The sequence below is a fragment of the Tiliqua scincoides genome, chromosome 4 (genome assembly GCF_035046505.1).
Source record: "Tiliqua scincoides isolate rTilSci1 chromosome 4, rTilSci1.hap2, whole genome shotgun sequence".
Taxonomy (NCBI): Eukaryota; Metazoa; Chordata; class Lepidosauria; order Squamata; family Scincidae; genus Tiliqua; species Tiliqua scincoides.
The window spans coordinates 110,511,975-110,530,557 of NC_089824.1; the positions used below are offsets into that span (position 1 = coordinate 110,511,975).

At 46.0% G+C, this 18,583-nt stretch overlaps 1 protein-coding gene across 1 annotated transcript in view; it reads right to left on the reverse strand.

Annotated features, from left to right (window-relative positions):
- ATF6 (activating transcription factor 6) overlaps positions 1 to 18,583 on the reverse strand; it is a 109,871-nt gene that overhangs the window by 60,233 nt on the left and 31,055 nt on the right. The window contains exons 11-14 of the mRNA XM_066622907.1: positions 17,289 to 17,402; positions 14,355 to 14,457; positions 12,993 to 13,057; positions 7,600 to 7,714 (exon numbers count right to left, since the gene is read on the reverse strand). Of these exons, the coding sequence (XP_066479004.1) occupies positions 7,600 to 7,714; positions 12,993 to 13,057; positions 14,355 to 14,457; positions 17,289 to 17,402 (397 nt within the window). The remainder of the gene's footprint in view (positions 1 to 7,599; positions 7,715 to 12,992; positions 13,058 to 14,354; positions 14,458 to 17,288; positions 17,403 to 18,583) is intronic.

The following is an 18,583-nucleotide window of genomic DNA, read 5'->3' on the forward strand; positions in this document are numbered from 1 at the left end:
AAATGTCTGCGTGACTTCCTCTTTGCCGACGATGCAGCTGTCACTACCCACTCTGCCAAAGATCTCCAGCAGCTCATGGATCGTTTTAGCAAGGCCTGCCAAGATTTTGGACTGACAATCAGCCTGAAGAAAACACAGGTCATGGTTCAGGATGTGGCCTCACCTCCCTGCATTACAATCTCTGAACATGAACTGGAGGTTGTCCATGACTTTGTGTACCTTGGCTCAACGATCTCCGACACACATTCTCTCGATACCGAGCTAAACAAGCGCATCGGTAAAGCAGCTACCACGTTTTCCAGACTCACAAAGAGAGTCTGGTCCAACAAGAAGCTGACGGAACATACCAAGATCCAGGTCTACAGAGCTTGCGTCCTGAGTACACTTCTGTACTGCAGCGAGTCATGGACTCTTCGCTCACAACAGGAGAGGAAACTGAGCGCTTTCCACATGCGCTGTCTCCGACGCATCCTCGGCATCACCTGGCAGGACAAAGTTCCAAACAACACAGTCCTGGAACGTGCTGGAATCCCTAGCATGTATTCACTGCTGAAACAGAGACGCCTGCGTTGGCTTGGTCATGTCGTGAGAATGGATGATGGCCGGATCCCAAAGGATCTCCTCTATGGAGAACTCGTGCAAGGAAAGCGCCCTACAGGTAGACCACAGCTGCGATACAAGGACATCTGCAAGAGGGATCTGAAGGCCTTAGGGATGGACCTCAACAAGTGGGAAACCCTGGCCTCTGAGCGGCCCGCTTGGAGGCAGGCTGTGCAGCATGGCCTTTCCCAGTTTGAAGAGACACTTTGCCAACAGTCTGAGGCTAAGAGGCAAAGAAGGAAGGCCCATAGCCAGGGAGACAGACCAGGGACAGACTGCACTTGCTCCCGGTGTGGAAGGGATTGTCACTCCCGGATTGGCCTTTTCAGCCACACTAGACGCTGTGCCAGAACCACCTTTCAGAGCGCGATACCATAGTCTTTCGAGACTGAAGGTTGCCAATACTTTGATGAGGCATTCGACCATCTTACCCGGTATGGATGTTAGGCTGACCGGCCTATAGTTTCCCGGGTCCCCCCTCTTTCCCTTTTTAAAGATCGGCATGACATTTGCTATCCTCCAATCCTCTGGCACCGTGGCCGTTTTGAAGAACAAGTTGCATATTTTAGTCAAGAGATCAGCAACTTCATTCTTCAATTCCTTAATAACTCTTGGGTGGATGCCATCAGGACCCGGTGACTTACTGATCTTTAATTTATCAATGAGGTCTGAAACATCTTCTCTTTTAACCTCTATCTGACTTAATTCCTTGGTCAGGAGGGGCCGTTCGGGCAGTGGTATCTGCCCCAGGTCTTCTGCCGTGAAGACAGATACAAAGAACTCATTCAATTTCTCTGCCATCTCCAAGTCTCCTTTTATTTCCCCTTTCCCTCCCTCACCATCCAGAGGGCCAACCGCTTCTCTGGTGGGTTTCCTGCTTCTAGCATATTTGAAGAAGCTTTTATTATTCCCCTAAATGCTGCTGGCCATGTATTCCTCATAGTCTCTCTTGGTCTCCCGTATCACCTTCTTACACTTCTTTTGCCACAGTTTATGTTCCTTTTTATTCTCCTCATTAGGGCAAGACTTCCATTTATGGAAGGAAGCTTCCTTGCCCTTTACGGCCTCTCTAACTTGGCTGGTTAGCCATGCGGGCACCCTCCTGGACTTAGTGGAGCCCTTCTTCCTTTGTGGTATACACTTCCGCTGGGCCTCTATTACTGTTGATTTGAGCAACCTCCATGCACTCTGTAGAGATTGGACTCTTTTTACCTTCCCTTTTAGCCTCCTTCTAACCAGCCTCCTCATTTGAGGGAAGTCTGCTCGTCGCGTCAAGGGTTTTTGTGAGAGTTTTGCCTGGTATTCTTCCCCTGACATGCATGTCGAAACAGATCGCAGCATGATCACTGTTGCCCAATGTCTCAGTAACATTGACATCTCTAACCAGGTCCTGGTAATTTAACCCACAGAGATTCTATGGTGGAGTCGGACCTGCCTTCAATCTCTACTTTGCTGGATTCTATCCCTTCCTTAACCTAAACGACCACCCCACCTCCAACACGCCCTCCCTGTCCCTCCTGTAGAGTTTATAGCCTGGGATTGTGGTATCCCACTGATTCTCCGCATTCCACCAGGTTTCCGTTATGCCCACTATGTCAATGTTTTCCCTAGTCACCAGACATTCCAGTTCTCCCATCTTTGCTTGGAGACTTCAGGCATTTGCATAAAAGCATTTGTACATGGAATGCCCCAGGACAGGCTGCTTATTAGCTCCTTTATCCCGGAATCCTCTCATTGTACCAAACCATCTATCACGTCCCATCACGCTACCATTCCCAAATTCTTCTCCTACTCTGTCTTTGCCTTGCTGTTCTCTAACCTCCCCATCCTCGTCCCATAGGGATGAGGAGTCCTGAACCGGATGCCCCTCGGCTCCTGTCAGCCTTCTCCCAGGGATCAGTTTAAAAGCTACTCTGCCACCTTTATTCACCACAACCACTACCTCCTCCCCAGCACTATCTACCAGCCTGTCTAGACGAGATGTCCGCAACCTTCGTACTAGGCAGGCAAGTCCTTTGCTGTTAGGTTTCAGGAGATTCTCAGAAAAGTTTCTTATTAAAGATACAAGCTTTTTCTAAGCAACACCAAGTTGTAGGAAGTGTCAAAACACAAAGCAAAGCATTTAATGAAATGTTCTGCCTTGCAAATCCACAGCCTGCAATCCCAATCCCTTCTCTCTTCAACCTAACATCTAATGCAAACACCACATTTCATAGGCCAATTCTATGTTTACTTAGGAATAAGACCCACCAAGCTCAGGGGTGGGGTAGGTTAGACATGCTTACAAAGTAGGCAATAGAGAACTGCAGCCCTGGATAGGGATGCTGGGAGGTGCAGGTATGCCAAGACAAACAACATATATCAAAAGGTAAAGACCTAGTGAGCAGCTCTTGCTTCACACACTCAAAATCTACCTGATCATTCAAATCTTTAGTATTTAAGTACCACCTTTCTACATTTTTCACTTTTCGAAGAACTGTAGACACTCACCAATAAGGCAAGAAATTTCTGCCAATAAATCATCTCCTGACCTTATCTGCAAGGTCACTCAGGAGTCAGGGCTGTTCAAGCAAGTTGCTGCCCAGAGGAGAGCAAGAGGACAATGCAGAGAGAATTAGGGCAATTAGACTACAAGGCAAGCCCTCCAGGGCAAGCTGCAGCCTAAGTTAACCCTTTCATTCCTTTTGAGAAAAAAGTAAGATCAAGGCTTCCATTTAAATCAAGCAAGCCTTGTTGTCTTTAGCAGAATCACATCAGACCCTTCTGCACCCTCCTTCCATTTTGCAAATGTCTGGCAGAGGTCTGGTTTTTAAACAGCAGGATGTAATCCTCATTTCCATCTGAAACAATCCAAGGCTACAATTCAGTACACCATTACTTAAGAATAACACCCATGGAAAGCAATGGGGTCTACTTCTGAGTAAAACAGATTACAACTATGTGTAGCTGCTCATGTGCATTCCTTATTGGTTGTCTCTCTGCTGTGAACTGAACTGCACACTCCCAATTATGTATTAAAAGTTGTATATTATATGTAGAGCCTTTGGCTTAACACACCAGGTACCTTAAAGAAGGATATGATTTATGGTTCTACCGGTATGTTGTTTACAGTGCACTTACTCTGACAGTGTTTACAAAAAGGTTGTGAAGACCAGCATTTAAAAAGTTAATGAATAAAAATGAACCTTATGATATTTTACTAAATTTTGAAGCCTATCCCCATTCAAACTCAGAAATGACTACGTGAGCCTGATTAAGTTGCTATCATGACTGCGGATACTGTCCATGATTACAAGGGACCAATATCGGGCTGGCAAGCCCTATCTCCTGGCACTGCCCATTGCTTCACCTGGCAAAAGCCGGGGACAGCTTTTCTCTACACTAGTAAAATGTTATCTTTGGAGAGAGTTTTTCCCCATGGAAACCCCATGAGTTTTTCCCCATGTCCTTAAGGAAGGGGGGGGCAGAGCTAAGAAGCATGCTAGCACTAAGTGGTAGGGCATGCTGATACAACAGATACATTTTAGAATACTACCTGAATAGGGCTTCAGAGGAGAGGCAAACTGTGGCTTGGTGACATGCAAGTACCTTTTCTTTGCCTCTCCAAGCACACATAGATTGAGTCTCAGGGCACAATTCACCCTTTTGTTCACCTGTCCAGAAGCAGGAACCATACAGCTAAGTACAGTGTTGATGGCAATTAAAAGGTGCAAATGGTTAACCAATGATTAGCAGCCAGATCAGACCTCTGGCCATCATATGGGACTTTTAAATTAAGATAGAGTAAAACTGTGGGAAACATTTTAGCACAAATTTTTAAAAGTTCTGAAGAACACAGATATCTCACATCTTACTATTGCATTCTTTGAGTTTTGTATGAAATGTCCCAGTTATGCCCAAGTATATGAGCTCCAATACTGTGAGACACTTACTGCCAGAAGACTCTAATGAAGTGGACTATGACCACAAAAGCTTATGCCAGCGGTTCCCAAACTCTCCAGGAGTTTGGGAGCTGCTGTAAGTCTTTGTGGGGGAGGGTGGAATGCAGAGACCCAATGGTTTATGCTTAAGCAAACTGGTAGTCTTTAAGGGATGACAAGATTCTTTGTGGTTTAGGCTGGCCTCATGACAGAGCCTGGCCTCATGACAAAAGTCACCTTTTGGCCTCCAGATGACTGACTGGAACAGTCATCCAAACTGCCCCTTTCCAGCATTCTGAATGGATGCTGGTGACTCACTTCCTCAGACCTGTTTGACCCTGAGCATGCCATGCATACATTTCGGGCACTGCTTTGGCACAAGGAGCTTTACAGTTATGAAGAAGCTCTAAGGAAGAACCTCTAAGCCATTGCTCAGTTGTCGGCTTGCAGTTATTTTAAGAATAAAACGCAGCAGCCACTTGGCACAACATCCAAGGAAAGAAAGCCTAGTTCTCCTGGAAGCAGGAATTGTATCTGGGTAGCACTACTTTAGACTGCAGGTGCAGGCTCTCATGACTGAATGCTCTTCTGAATAAAAAATATTCCCTGCACATATGAAACTGACATGTTATGGAAAAGGAATCTAGTCTTGCCCTTTCTCTGATCCGACAGTTTTCTACGCAGAAGATTTCTACTGGGCTAGTTTTTCCCCGTCTTGTTTTTAATACAGAGACACATTCAATCACGTGAGTCTCCACCTGCAGGTCACAGTGGGTGACCATGTCAATGAGGACTAAACCAAGGTAACCAAGTTACCAAGGTACAGTACTGCCCACTAAAACTTTAAGCACCATCTATTCGATCTATGCCCTAAAATGAACTGGCTCCTGAGAAAAACAAGATGGCATTTTAAGTCATGACAATCCTCACAACCTGTTGAGTGTCTGAGGAACCCCAACTTCTGCCTTCAAATAGGGTTGTGCAACACTGGAAAGTCCAGACTAGTACAGTATATGTAAATCTGGGAAAAATACTGTTCTGCTTCACTGAACTATAAACAGAACATTTCAACAATTGGTTACGGTTTTTGTTGTTTTATAAGAAAAACTTAAGGGTGGGGGGGGGAGAATTCCCTGAAGTTCTTGGAAGCAGACAACATGGGAAGTTTACTTCACATGGTCCCTTGCACATCCATCCTCCCCAACTAACCCTTCAAATCCAATGTTCTCTATGTTCTGCTTCATATACCCTATGGTACCTTGGAATCTTCCATGCTGTTTCCTGACTTAGCACAATGGCATGCTCTGGTTCTAGCCACATGTCACACTGCTGATCTAATACTGTTGGCAGACATAGGCAGAATTTGATTGGGCAAACCCCAGCTGATGATATGCATTCACCAAAATACAAATGTACCTCTGCCCAGCAAACTATGCTACAATGCACTCCAGAAGCAGGATTGATGTTCCCTTAACCAATTAGTTCCTTTAAGTCAAGATTTTCAAACTGTGTTCTGGGAAACAGTAGGTCTCCTTGAAAAGCTTATCAGGGTAAGCAGGGATGTCGGGGCCCCTCCCAGATGCCCTGACCCCCGACTTACCCTGGAGCAGGCACCCCATGCCCAGGGTGGGGAGGCTTCCCTGCCCTTGAAGAGGGCAAAGAAGGTTGGCTCACCCCAACCAGCCAGAGGGGGCTGGCAGGGCAAACAAGGAACACTGCAGGAAACAAGCCAGGAACAGGAAAGGCCTTTTCTGCCCCACCTGGAGGAAGGGGAGGGGCCAAAGGGGGTGGGCTTGCTCCATAAAACACGGAGTCCAGGGATGAGAGGCAGTCAGTGTGAAGCAGGGAGCTGTGAGGTAAACAGCTCCTACTCCTAGGCCAGCTTTGACAGCTCTGCTAGGGAGGAGGACAAGGGTGCTGGAACCTCCTCCAGCCAATCTTGAGGCCTCCCTGGGGGTGGAACAAGCCTGCTCCAGGCCCCTCCAGGGCAGGGACCCTACAAGGGAAATTAAAGATTTATGGCAGCAACCAGGTCACATCATGCCAAACAGCCAACTAAGTTTCCATTCAGTTAATGAATACAAATTCTTTCCATCAGCAACCAGGTCAGATTAGTTCCCCAGGTCTTATAAAGACAACAGTCTGGCAAGTGTTTGTTTCTAAAACATGAAACACACAAAAACTCCTCAACAGCACAGAAACTAACAGGCCCAAAGTAAAGATCAAACGCCTGAGTTCACAGAAAAATCCAACAATGACTTTAAAAGTGACAACTCTTGTTAATACTATAAGGCACCCACACTTATAACAAATCTGTTCATCATTAACAAACTCTCTCTGCAACATGCAATTTTTGATAAGGTTTAGGGCCCACTTTCCATTTATATGGGGCAGGGGTGCCCAAACCCCAGCCCAGGGGCCATTTGCAGCCCTCAGGGACTCCCAAGCCGGCCCGCGGGGAGCCCCCAGTCTCCAATGAACCTCTGCCCCTATGGAGAGGAGCTGGCCCAAGGCAACTGCTCTCAGTGTGAGGGCAACCGTTCAACCTCTTGCATGAGCTGTGGGACAAGGGCTCCCTCCGTTGCTTGCTGTTTTATATCTGTGATGCTGCAGCAGCAGTGAAGGAAAGGCCGCCTTTGCTTTGTGCAAGGTCTTTTATAGGCCTTGAACTATTGCAAGATCTTCATTCACTCATATAAGTTCCATCTCTAATAAATTTATTTATGTGAATTTATTTAAATTTGAAATGTTAAATTAATTCTTTTTTTTTCCGGTCCCACACAGTGGGACTCACACTCTGACACAGTGTCAGAGAGATGATGTGGCCCTCCTGCCAAAAAGTTTGGACGCCCCCGATATGGGGCAACAGTGATACTCAACAGCCCAGGCTTGACACGCTAGAACATTCCATGCAAGGGTTCCACAGCAACCATCCATCCTCAAATGTGTTTGCTTTAAGGCAGTGATTTTCAATTGTTGTGCCTTCAAGAAAGTTAAACCTGTCACTCCATCTGCAGACAGGCAATGGGATAACCACACAGACTCCTTTATGGTATAATTCTAAATGTTTAGCACTTACTCTACGGAATGATACTACATAGAATGTATCTCCCCTTCTGTGAATTGCATCAAAGAAGTCTTGGTAATTCCGTGGCGAAGCATAATAAACTTGCAACTCACTTCCCACATTCTTGCTGAAATATAAGAAAATGTCAGAATTAGAACTGAAGACAGTTTTTTCTAACTGCATCTACAATGTCACTACACAAGTTCAAATTCTGATATCTAGTATCTTAAGACTTCAGGGAAGGCAGCAGAAGGCAGGCTTACTGAGGAGAGTGATTGGTACTTATATGCCCCTTCTTTCTCTGTTTTTCCCATAATATTGGCGCAGCAGCTGACTGGGAGGAGGAATTAGTAATTCTACGCTCTATTATCATTCCAAACTAAAGGGAGGTCAGTTGGGAGCAGTACCCACAAGCAATCAGACATGACAACCCAATGAATTATCCATGAATATGGACTAGGCAGGCGAGTACTCAAAACGTAACTGGTTTATTAAAAACTCTAAAACAAAACGGAATTAAAACAAAAAGGGGGAAGGTAGAAAAAAGTACAAACTGTATGTCAAGTTGTATGTACATCAGCTGTAGGCACAAAGAAAAAGTTTGATCAAATGAACCCAAGAAACAGTAATGCCCAGCAGAGGAAGCTCGGAAGCTACACAAGGGCAGGCATAAAAAAATTTCCAGTGTATCACTAAAACAACAAAGTATGCAAGCTACCCAGGAGTGAATTAGGCAAACACAATAAAATTAATTCCCTCAATAAGTCTGTCTGGGTTGAGAGAGCGACTGTCAGTGGATGCACGCTGAACCAAGGCAGTACTGCCTACTAGCTGGCACACTCACTGCCTTTCTGCTCCATTCTCTCCTCTGTTTGGACACATGGCTGAAAGGGGAAACGTATTGGCAGATTCAATCTACCAATACGTTTCCCCAGGAAACTAGACTAGACGAGCCAGAGGGCTCCCTGGGCAGAACCCCACTCCCAGAAAAATAGTGAACCTCAGAGGTCTCTCTCACTCTCACAGTAGCTCCTGCAGAGCAAGGAGATATGACAATCCACTGTACATCCCATACCAGGAACCAGGCAGATTCAAGGTTAAACTTAAAAGGTTTATTTAAAAAGTGTAAGAGAGAGAGAAAGAGAGAGGGGATAACAAAACCAAATAAACAAGAAAAAAAGAGCAAGAAGAATTGAATTTGGAAGGAAAAGAGTTAACGAAACTGTTGACTTGTATCCAATCAGACAGCTTTTGAAGAATGTGTTCTGTGTTCTGTGTTCTGCATCGAGTGCCACATGTATGATTATATGCCTCTGGGGCATAAGTCATGGGTGTGTCCTCGGTGCAAGGAGCTCCAGGCTCTCAGGGAACGCGTCCGCTCCCTTGAAGCCTTGGTGGCCGACCTGGAGAAGCGCAGGCAGCCAGAGGAGGACCGTGGGGAGACTTCCGGGGACGATCAGGCTTCGTCCCAACCTCAGGCGTGCAGCTCCTCGGCTGCCCGGGTGGGAAGTCTCGGGACTGGAGGACGTCATCCTGGAGAGGAGGGAAACAATCCCCTAGGGGGGATCCCTTCTCCAGGGGATGGGCCCGTATCCGAGCGCACTCGGGATACTCCTCGGTGGGAGGGGGGTCGGGGGCTTCTTGTAGTGGGGGATTCGATTATTAGAAACATAGAGAGGGGGGTTTGCGACGGATGTGAGGACCGCATGGTGACTTGCCTGCCTGGTGCGAAGGTTGCGGACATCACTTCTCGTCTAGACAGGCTAGTAGACAGTGCTGGGGGAGAGGTAGCGGCTGTGGTGCATGTCGGCACCAACGACGTGGGCAAGTGTAGCTGGGAGGTCCTGGAGGCCAAATTTAGGCTTTTAGGCAGGAGGCTGAAAGCCAGGACCTCAAAGGTAGCGTTCTCTGAAGTGCTACCTGTTCCACGCGCAGGGCCAGCTAGGCAGGCGGAGATCAGGGGTCTCAATGCGTGGATGAGACGGTGGTGTAGGGAGGAGGGGTTTAGATTCGTTAGGCACTGGGGAACGTTTTGGGACAAGCGGGGCCTGTACAAGAGGGACGGGCTCCATTTGAACCAGAATGGAACCAGACTGCTGGCGCATAACATTAAAAAGGTGGCAGAGCAGCTTTTAAACTGATCCCTGGGGGAAGGCCGACAGGAGCCGAGGGGCATCCGGTTTGGGACTCCTCATCCCTATGGGATGAGGATGGGGAGGTTAGAGAACAACAAGACAAAGGCAGGGTAGGAGAAGAAATTGGGAAAGGTAGGGTGATGGGATGTGATAGACGGTTTGGCACAATGAGAGGATGCGGGGACAAAGGAGCGAATAAGCAGCCCATCCTGGGGCATTCCGTGTATAAATGCTTTTATGCGAATGCCCGAAGTCTACGAGCAAAGGTGGGAGAACTGGAATGTCTGGTGACAAGGGAAAATATTGACATAGTGGGCATAACGGAAACCTGGTGGAATGTGGAGAATCAGTGGGATACCGCAATCCCGGGCTATAAACTCTACAGGAGGGACAGGCAGGGGCGTGTTGGAGGTGGGGTGGCCCTTTATGTTAAGGAAGGGATAGAATCCAGCAAAGTAGAGATTGAAGGTGGGTCCGACTCCACCGTAGAATCTCTGTGGGTTAAATTACCAGGCTTGTGCAGCGATGTAATACTGGGGGTGTGCTATCGTCCTCCAGACCAGAAATCTGATGGGGACCTTGAAATGAGGAAACAGATCAGGGAGGTGACAAGGAGGGACAGGGTTGTAATCATGGGGGACTTCAATTATCCTCATATTGACTGGGTCAATTTGTGTTCTGGTCACGATAAGGAAACCGGATTTCTTGACGTGCTAAATGACTGTGGCTTAGATCAGCTAGTCAAGGAGCCCACCAGAGGACAGGTGACTCTGGATTTAATTTTGTGCGGTACGCAGGACCTGGTTAGAGATGTAAACGTTACTGAGCCATTGGGGAACAGTGATCATGCTGCGATCCGTTTTGACGTGCACGTTGGGGGAAGAATACCAGGCAAATCTCTAACAAAAACCCTTGACTTCCGACAGGCGGACTTCCCTCAAATGAGGAGGCTGGTTAGAAGGAGGTTGAAAGGGAGGGTAAAAAGAGTCCAGTCTCTCCAGAGTGCATGGAGGCTGCTTAAAACAACAGTAATAGAGGCCCAGCAGAGGTGTATACCGCAAAGAAAGAAGGGTTCCACTAAATCCAGGAGAGTGCCCGCATGGCTAACCAGCCAAGTTAGAGAGGCTGTGAAGGGCAAGGAAGCTTCCTTCCGTAAATGGAAGTCTTGCCCTAATGAAGAGAATAAAAAGGAACATAAACTGTGGCAAAAGAAATGTAAGAAGGTGATAGGGGAGGCCAAGCGAGACTATGAGGAACGCATGGCCAGCAACATTAAGGGGAATAATAAAAGCTTCTTCAAATATGTTAGAAGCAGGAAACCCGCCAGAGAAGCGGTTGGCCCTCTGGATGGTGAGGGAGGGAAAGGGGAGATAAAAGGAGACTTAGAGATGGCAGAGAAATTAAATGAGTTCTTTGCATCTGTCTTCACGGCAGAAGACCTCGGGCAGATACTGCTGCCCGAACGGCCCCTCCTAACCGAGGAGTTAAGTCAGATAGAGGTTAAAAGAGAAGATGTTTCAGACCTCATTGATAAATTAAAGATCAATAAGTCACCGGGCCCTGATGGCATACACCCAAGGGTTATTAAGGAATTGAAGAATGAAGTTGCAGATCTCTTGACTAAGGTATGCAACTTGTCCCTCAAAACAGCCACAGTACCAGAAGATTGGAGGATAGCAAATGTCACGCCTATTTTTAAAAAGGGAAAGAGGGGGGACCCGGGAAACTATAGGCCGGTCAGCCTAACATCCATACCGGGTAAGATGGTGGAATGCCTCATCAAAGATAGGATCTCAAAACACATAGACGAACAGGCCTTGCTGAGGGAGAGTCAGCATGGCTTCTGTAAGGGTAAGTCTTGCCTCACGAACCTTATAGAATTCTTTGAAAAGGTCAACAGGCATGTGGATGCGGGAGAACCCGTGGACATTATATATCTGGACTTTCAGAAGGCATTTGACACGGTCCCTCACCAAAGGCTACTGAAAAAACTCCACAGTCAGGGAATTAGAGGACAGGTCCTCTCGTGGATTGAGAACTGGTTGGAGGCCAGGAAGCAGAGAGTGGGTGTCAATGGGCAATTTTCACAATGGAGAGAGGTGAAAAGCGGTGTGCCCCAAGGATCTGTCCTGGGACCGGTGCTTTTCAACCTCTTCATAAATGACCTGGAGACAGGGTTGAGCAGTGAAGTGGCAAAGTTTGCAGACGACACCAAACTTTTCCGAGTGGTAAAGACCAGAAGTGATTGTGAGGAGCTCCAGAAGGATCTCCCTAGACTGGCAGAATGGGCAGCAAAATGGCAGATGCGCTTCAATGTCAGTAAGTGTAAAGTCATGCACATTGGGGCAAAAAATCAAAACTTTAGATATAGGCTGATGGGTTCTGAGCTGTCTGTGACAGATCAGGAGAGAGATCTTGGGGTGGTGGTGGACAGGTCGATGAAAGTGTCGACCCAATGTGCGGCGGCAGTGAAGAAGGCCAATTCTATGCTTGGGATCATTAGGAAGGGTATTGAGAACAAAACGGTTAGTATTATAATGCCGTTGTACAAATCGATGGTAAGGCCACACCTGGAGTATTGTGTCCAGTTCTGGTCGCCGCATCTCAAAAAAGACATAGTGGAAATGGAAAAGGTGCAAAAGAGAGCGACTAAGCTGATTACGGGGCTGGGGCACCTTCCTTATGAGGAAAGGCTACGGCGTTTGGGCCTCTTCAGCCTAGAAAAGAGACGCTTGAGGGGGGACATGATTGAGACATACAAAATTATGCAGGGGATGGACAGAGTGGATAGGGAGATGCTCTTTACACTCTCACATAATACCAGAACCAGGGGACATCCACTAAAATTGAGTGTTGGGCGGGTTAGGACAGACAAAAGAAAATATTTCTTTACTCAGCGCGTGGTCGGTCTGTGGAACTCCTTGCCACAGGATGTGGTGCTGGCGTCTAGCCTAGACGCCTTTAAAAGGGGATTGGACGAGTTTCTGGAGGAAAAATCCATTATGGGGTACAAGCCATGATGTGTATGCGCAACCTCCTGATTTTAGGAATGGGTTAAGTCAGAATGCCAGATGTAGGGGAGAGCACCAGGACGAGGTCTCTTGTTATCTGGTGTGCTCCCTGGGGCATTTGGTGGGCCGCTGTGAGATACAGGAAGCTGGACTAGATGGGCCTATGGCCTGATCCAGTGGGGCTGTTCTTATGTTCTTAATGCTTCAGTGATTTCACCTAAATAGTGTATGTTATTTGGAAAATCCCATTATTACTCACCGAATGCTGGTGTCAGTGTAGGGAATGGCCATCAGCTCAGAATTTGCATTTTCTCTTGAAGAGTTCTTGAGAGATGAAAAAAATAAGATCACACAAAGGGAAATGACTAAACACTGAATGTAAATAATTCTAGTATCTTGTTTAAATTGTTGAGTGTTATGCAAATTGTCTGTCAATTGTAAAGTACAATTGTTAATCATTTGATATGCCAATAAAGGTTTCAGAAAGAGAACACTGAATGTAACATTTGGAAAAGATCCATAGTTCAATGATGGAGCTAAAATCTCTTGAATACAGATCTTTATGTGAAAGGGGAACATAGGGACTTTTGTGGATGATACTTAAGTCATCCCACCATGTTCATGCAATTAATGAAGTGTGTGCATGTGATGCAGGCATCAGTTCAACTCCTTCCCTCATTTTCCAGTGAGTTTTCTTAATTGTGTGAATTGTCTTAATCTCAACACATCTTTAAAGGAGGTTTAGCAGGGCATGCAGAGGGGCCAGTTCAGACCAACCAGTCCCATACACAATTAAGAAAACTGATTTGGCTACAAGGGGAGAAGCCAGGATGCACACATGCTTAGGGTGTCCACATCCTTAATCACATGCGACTGGTGGGATGAATAAAGTTTCCTCCAAACCAGTCCTATCTGTAGACATCCACCAAAGCAATCACCCTTGAGTAAAGATGGACAAAAACAAGTTTCAGGGGTCCAAACTAGTCTCTAGGAAATTCTACTCCTATAGGAGAAAGGGCATCAGATACTAAGGATTTGACATTGTCTCATCATTTCCCCACTGCTACAAAAACCACCTGAGTAATTTTCTTGCACAAGGTTGTTGGCACAACTCCATCTGCTGTCCAGAGGGACAGGTTACTGTTCAAAGAGGGCAAGTACTGCCCAGAGACCCAAACTGTTCTACCTGTTCTCTCTGTGATCCTCGCAGGGTGTGGTCTTAATTCTAATTCCTTCCCTTCCTCTCTGAGCAGGCTCTCTCTCTCTGACCACCAACCTGATAAGATGTGCATAACAAGGCCCTGATGCCCATGCCATCGTAAGCACAAGGCCTGTAGGGTGAGGCAGCCCCAGAGCCTTGCCATCTCTAAGTCTTAGTTGAACCTCTGATCCTAATTAGACACTGTAAATACGAGTATGCATTTGATGGAACCATGAGTAAACTTCTCCTTTCTGCAACTTCACTGGTTTGTGTGTATCTTTTATTAGTAGCAGTCAGCCTGGGTGAGGGAGATTCCCTGAGGTGATACCCGATGGTGCAGTCTGCTGCCTCTCTGCTTCCCCCCAACAATCACAAATAAGAAAATATTCCCAAGGAAGGAAACATACAGCATGAACCTACTTGGACAAACTGAGCTTTCTGCTGCTGATTATTTGACATCCTCCTGGATCTTGTCCTTTCTGCTTCATGTCTGTGAACCCAGCCTCGCAACTCATGACTCAACCTATAAATTCAACAATAGAATTAGTTGTTTCTTTTATTAAAAAATCCACCTAGAATTGTTCTTGAGAAAACACACTCACACAGCTCCCCCTATTACTACCAAAGTAAATAATCAATTCTGATATTTCACATTCAGACCTCTGGTTCACACTCTTATTGTTACTAGTGGTGTTTTCTATATTATTTTGTACTGTTTCCTCATATTCATGTAATTTATTACCACACTGCACTCCTGGACTATTTCCTGAAGTCTCTACGTACATCAGTGGACCTTGACAGGGACTATAGATACTGCTTCTCCAGAACTCAGGCCAAGACTCCATTTTTTAATCTCTGTTTGCTACCAAGATGCCAGATTTGGGAAAAAGGGGCCAAAGTTGCAAATGTTTATTTGACTGCTGCCTGTATTTGTATTTCAGCTGTAAGTCCACTGCTTGTCAGGAAAACTATCCATGCTCGCTTGAATTCTACTCACACATAGAGCCCAATCCTATTTAACTTTCCAGAGCCAATGCAGTCATGCCAATGGGGCATACACTGCATCCTGTGATGGGAGAGCAGTTACAGGAGCCTCTTCAAGGTAAGGGAATGTTTGTTCCTTTACTTTGGGACTGCACTGTGACTACATCAGCACTAAAAAGTTGGACAGGATTGGGCCCTACCTAAGTTACGCATTAACACAAGAAAGAGCAGCTTTTCTCTTCAAAGCTTTTCTCTTCAAATCTCTTCTTGCACATCCTTCACATTCTCCCTCAAGCCCTTCCTCTTCTAAAGCTTAGGGACTGGGATCAAAAGAGTAAGGCTCTCTCTAATTCCTTCCCTAAACATTATCTCTTTCTTACCTCTCCCAGTGCACAAAATACAGGTGGGTCCTCTTTATCCACAGGTTTGTGATAGTTGGGACCTTGTTCCGGTCATGACTGGGAACCTTTCTGAGGCCCACAGAAGCTGTGCACTGCTTCCCCAAGGCTCAGAATGCCCCCCCCCCAATGGATGTGACTGGAGCATAGCTCCAATCACGTTCAGAGGTCTGGGTGTCCATAGAACACCCAGAACACCTGTGGATGCTGAAGTATGACTTGTATACACTACAAACAGCATTCAGTCACAAGCCAAGCACACACACACATTTATTAGAGTTGTTTGAGATTTCTTACTGCTTTTTTATTGAACTATTATTGAACTACTGGAGAAAAGGTAACTTTGGTATACATTATTTTGATGTCTGCTCTCTTACAATGAACCGTTTTGACTGGAAGCTCTCCTTGGCACCTAGTCTATTCTTTAAAAGGGAGCATTTCTGCTCTCTGCATTGTATTAACCTGCAACCGGTTAAAAATTCCTTATTAGGGACACATTTCATTTTGCCTTAACTACTTTTCCCTTGGATAGGGCAGGACTGATCACCTTGTAACCTTCTCCATGGAAACATTTATTACTTGATTCCCTACACAGTACCCTTGGTGACTGTCACAAGAAAGGGCTAAATTTCCTTGAATTTTGTAAGCAGGGTGAGAGGAACCTTGCTTGGAGAAACTGTACTGGCGGCATCAGCCTTCCTTTGCTCACATAGTTATTTAACTGGTTCAAGGATACCTTGTTTGATGAATGAGCTGCAGCACTGGGTTTAATAAGGGTGGGAGATTTGCACTATGAGCAAGTAGTGAGCAATCACATAACCTTCTAGAGCAGTGTTTCTCAAACTCTGGGTCAGAATACACTAGGTGGGTCACAAGCCAATTTTAGGTGGGTCCCCATTCATTTCAATTTGTATTTTATTTTTAATGTACTGTACTTGATGCTACCATGGTGTGTAACTGCATTTAGGGAAATGTTACAGATGAAAATGTTTTCATAGGCTTCTTTGTATATGCTTTTAACAATGTTAGTAAATGGAGCTTACTGATGAGTACGTGTGTATAGCAGTGGTTCTCAAACTGGTGGGTCATGACCCACCAGTTCGTGTAATGCTCCCCTGTCCCTTTAAGGGGGGAAGGGGAGGAAGGCAGCGACACGATCCCCAGGATCACTGGGGGGCTAAGGGGGGTGTTTTGCACTTACTTTCAGAAGGCAGGGCTGCAGGAGGTGCGGGGAGCCCTGCACAGTGCTCCCCGAGGCTTGGAACCTTTGCTAAAAGCGGGCGCAAAGGAAGTGCTTTGCGCCCACTTTTAGTGAATGTTCCAAGCCTCAGGGAGCACTGTGCAGGGCTGCACAGGGCTCCCCACACCTCCTATAGCCTACTGCAGCCCTGCCTTCTGAAAGTGCAAAACACCCCCTCTCGTCCACCTTAGTGACGCAATCCTGGGGATCGCGTCGCTGTCCTAGCCCCTCCCCTGCAAGAATTTACTGAAGGAGTAAAGCTCCCTCAAAGTTTGAGAACTGCTGGTGTATAGAATTGCAGCCTTTGGGATGGTTGGGGAATTATTTTTAAACAGCAATTGCTTGGAAAAGTTAGGGTTCTTTATTCTGAATACATTTTTAAACATATACTTATTGTAAACTTTTTACTTGCGTACTTGATTGATTGATTTGATCATATGGGGGTGTCAAAAATTCGACACCCTCATATACTCAGTATTCAGTAAATACTTGAGAAGTATTTACTAAAGACAGTTCAAGAAACAATATTTAGGACTAGCATGCTGGTCCAAATACTAGCTAACCATCATATTTGATGGAGGGGCTCAGCCACCCAAGGCGAGGAGGAAACAGGCAACTGACCAGGTGGAGGCCAGAGACAAGCAGCTAATCCGAGGCAGACAGAAGTGCAAAGTCCTTGAACCAATCAGGCAGTAAATTCCACCACCAACCCCAACCAAGGAGACTGCTTACCGGAGTGATTCTGTGCGGTTGATCAATGGCTGGCAAGGTGGGGGAGAAATGTATATTATTGGTTCCTCAGTAACCACCATAAGTGCTTTATTATCCGAAACGGAATTCTTATATCTAGAAGTAAAAAACAAGCGCTTTTAGTAATAATAATTTTTTAAAAGCTTTTGAGAGAAGTAAGAGGCCACAAACACGTCTGTGGAGCTCAACACAGAGCAAGGGTAGAACCAGAACAACTCATGAGGCAGGAGAATTAGGAAATTATAATGTCACCTTAGCTCAGGGGTGCCCAAACCACAGCCCAGGGGCCACTTGCGGCCCTCAGAGACTCCCAATCCGGCCCGCGGGGAGCCCCCAGTCTCCAATGAGTCCCTGGCCCTTTGGAGACTTGCTGGAGCTAGTGCTGGCCCAATGCAACTGCTCTCAGTGTGAGGACGACTGTTTGCCCTCTCACATGAGCTGTGGGATGAGGGCTCCCTCCACTGCTTGTTGTTTCACATCTGTAATGCAGCAGTGGCAGCAAAGGAAAGGCCAGCCTTGCTTTGTGCAAGGCCTTTTATAGGCCTTGAGCTTCATCCATTCATATAAGTTCCATCTCTAATATATTTATTTATGTAAATTTATTTAAATTTGAAATGTAAATTAATTCTATTTTTCCTGGCCCCGACAGTGTCAGAGAGATGATGTGGCCCTCCTGCCAAAATGTCCTGCCCTAGCTCATGGAAGACATCATCAAGAAATATAAGATATTTGAAAGCAAATTAAAACTGAGGTCATCAAATGTGGCCAGAAAAATTCTTGGAAGTTCTTGGAACCTCATGACCAGCAGCAGACTCAATAAAATGGAATGTGAAAAAGCCAGACCAAAGAACTGTCAAGAAAAGAACTGGGGGCAGCAGGTGTAAACCAAACAAATCATGCCAAATCAACATAATCATTGTTTTCTCTTATACATGATTCTAAGAAGGTTCTGGAGACAAAATAAACTGGAGGAGGGAGTGGGAAGAGGAAAGTAAGGCAGGAGCAGAGACTGGAAGAGGTACAGAGCTGAAATTCTCATCTCCTCCATCAGGTTCCCCTACACTGGCAATCTAGGACACAAGTCAACACATCCCAGACACAATCAGATTGGCAAAGCCAGGGCACTGAGAGTCCAGATGCAGGAATGTGGCAAAAGCATGTGTTCAATAGAGTTCCACTGTTAGCATTTCTTCAGTCCTTTCCTTTACTCAAAGTATTGCAAAGACATTACAAACACTCTTGTCTTGCTGCCTGCTTTCCAAAACATTCTCAACTAT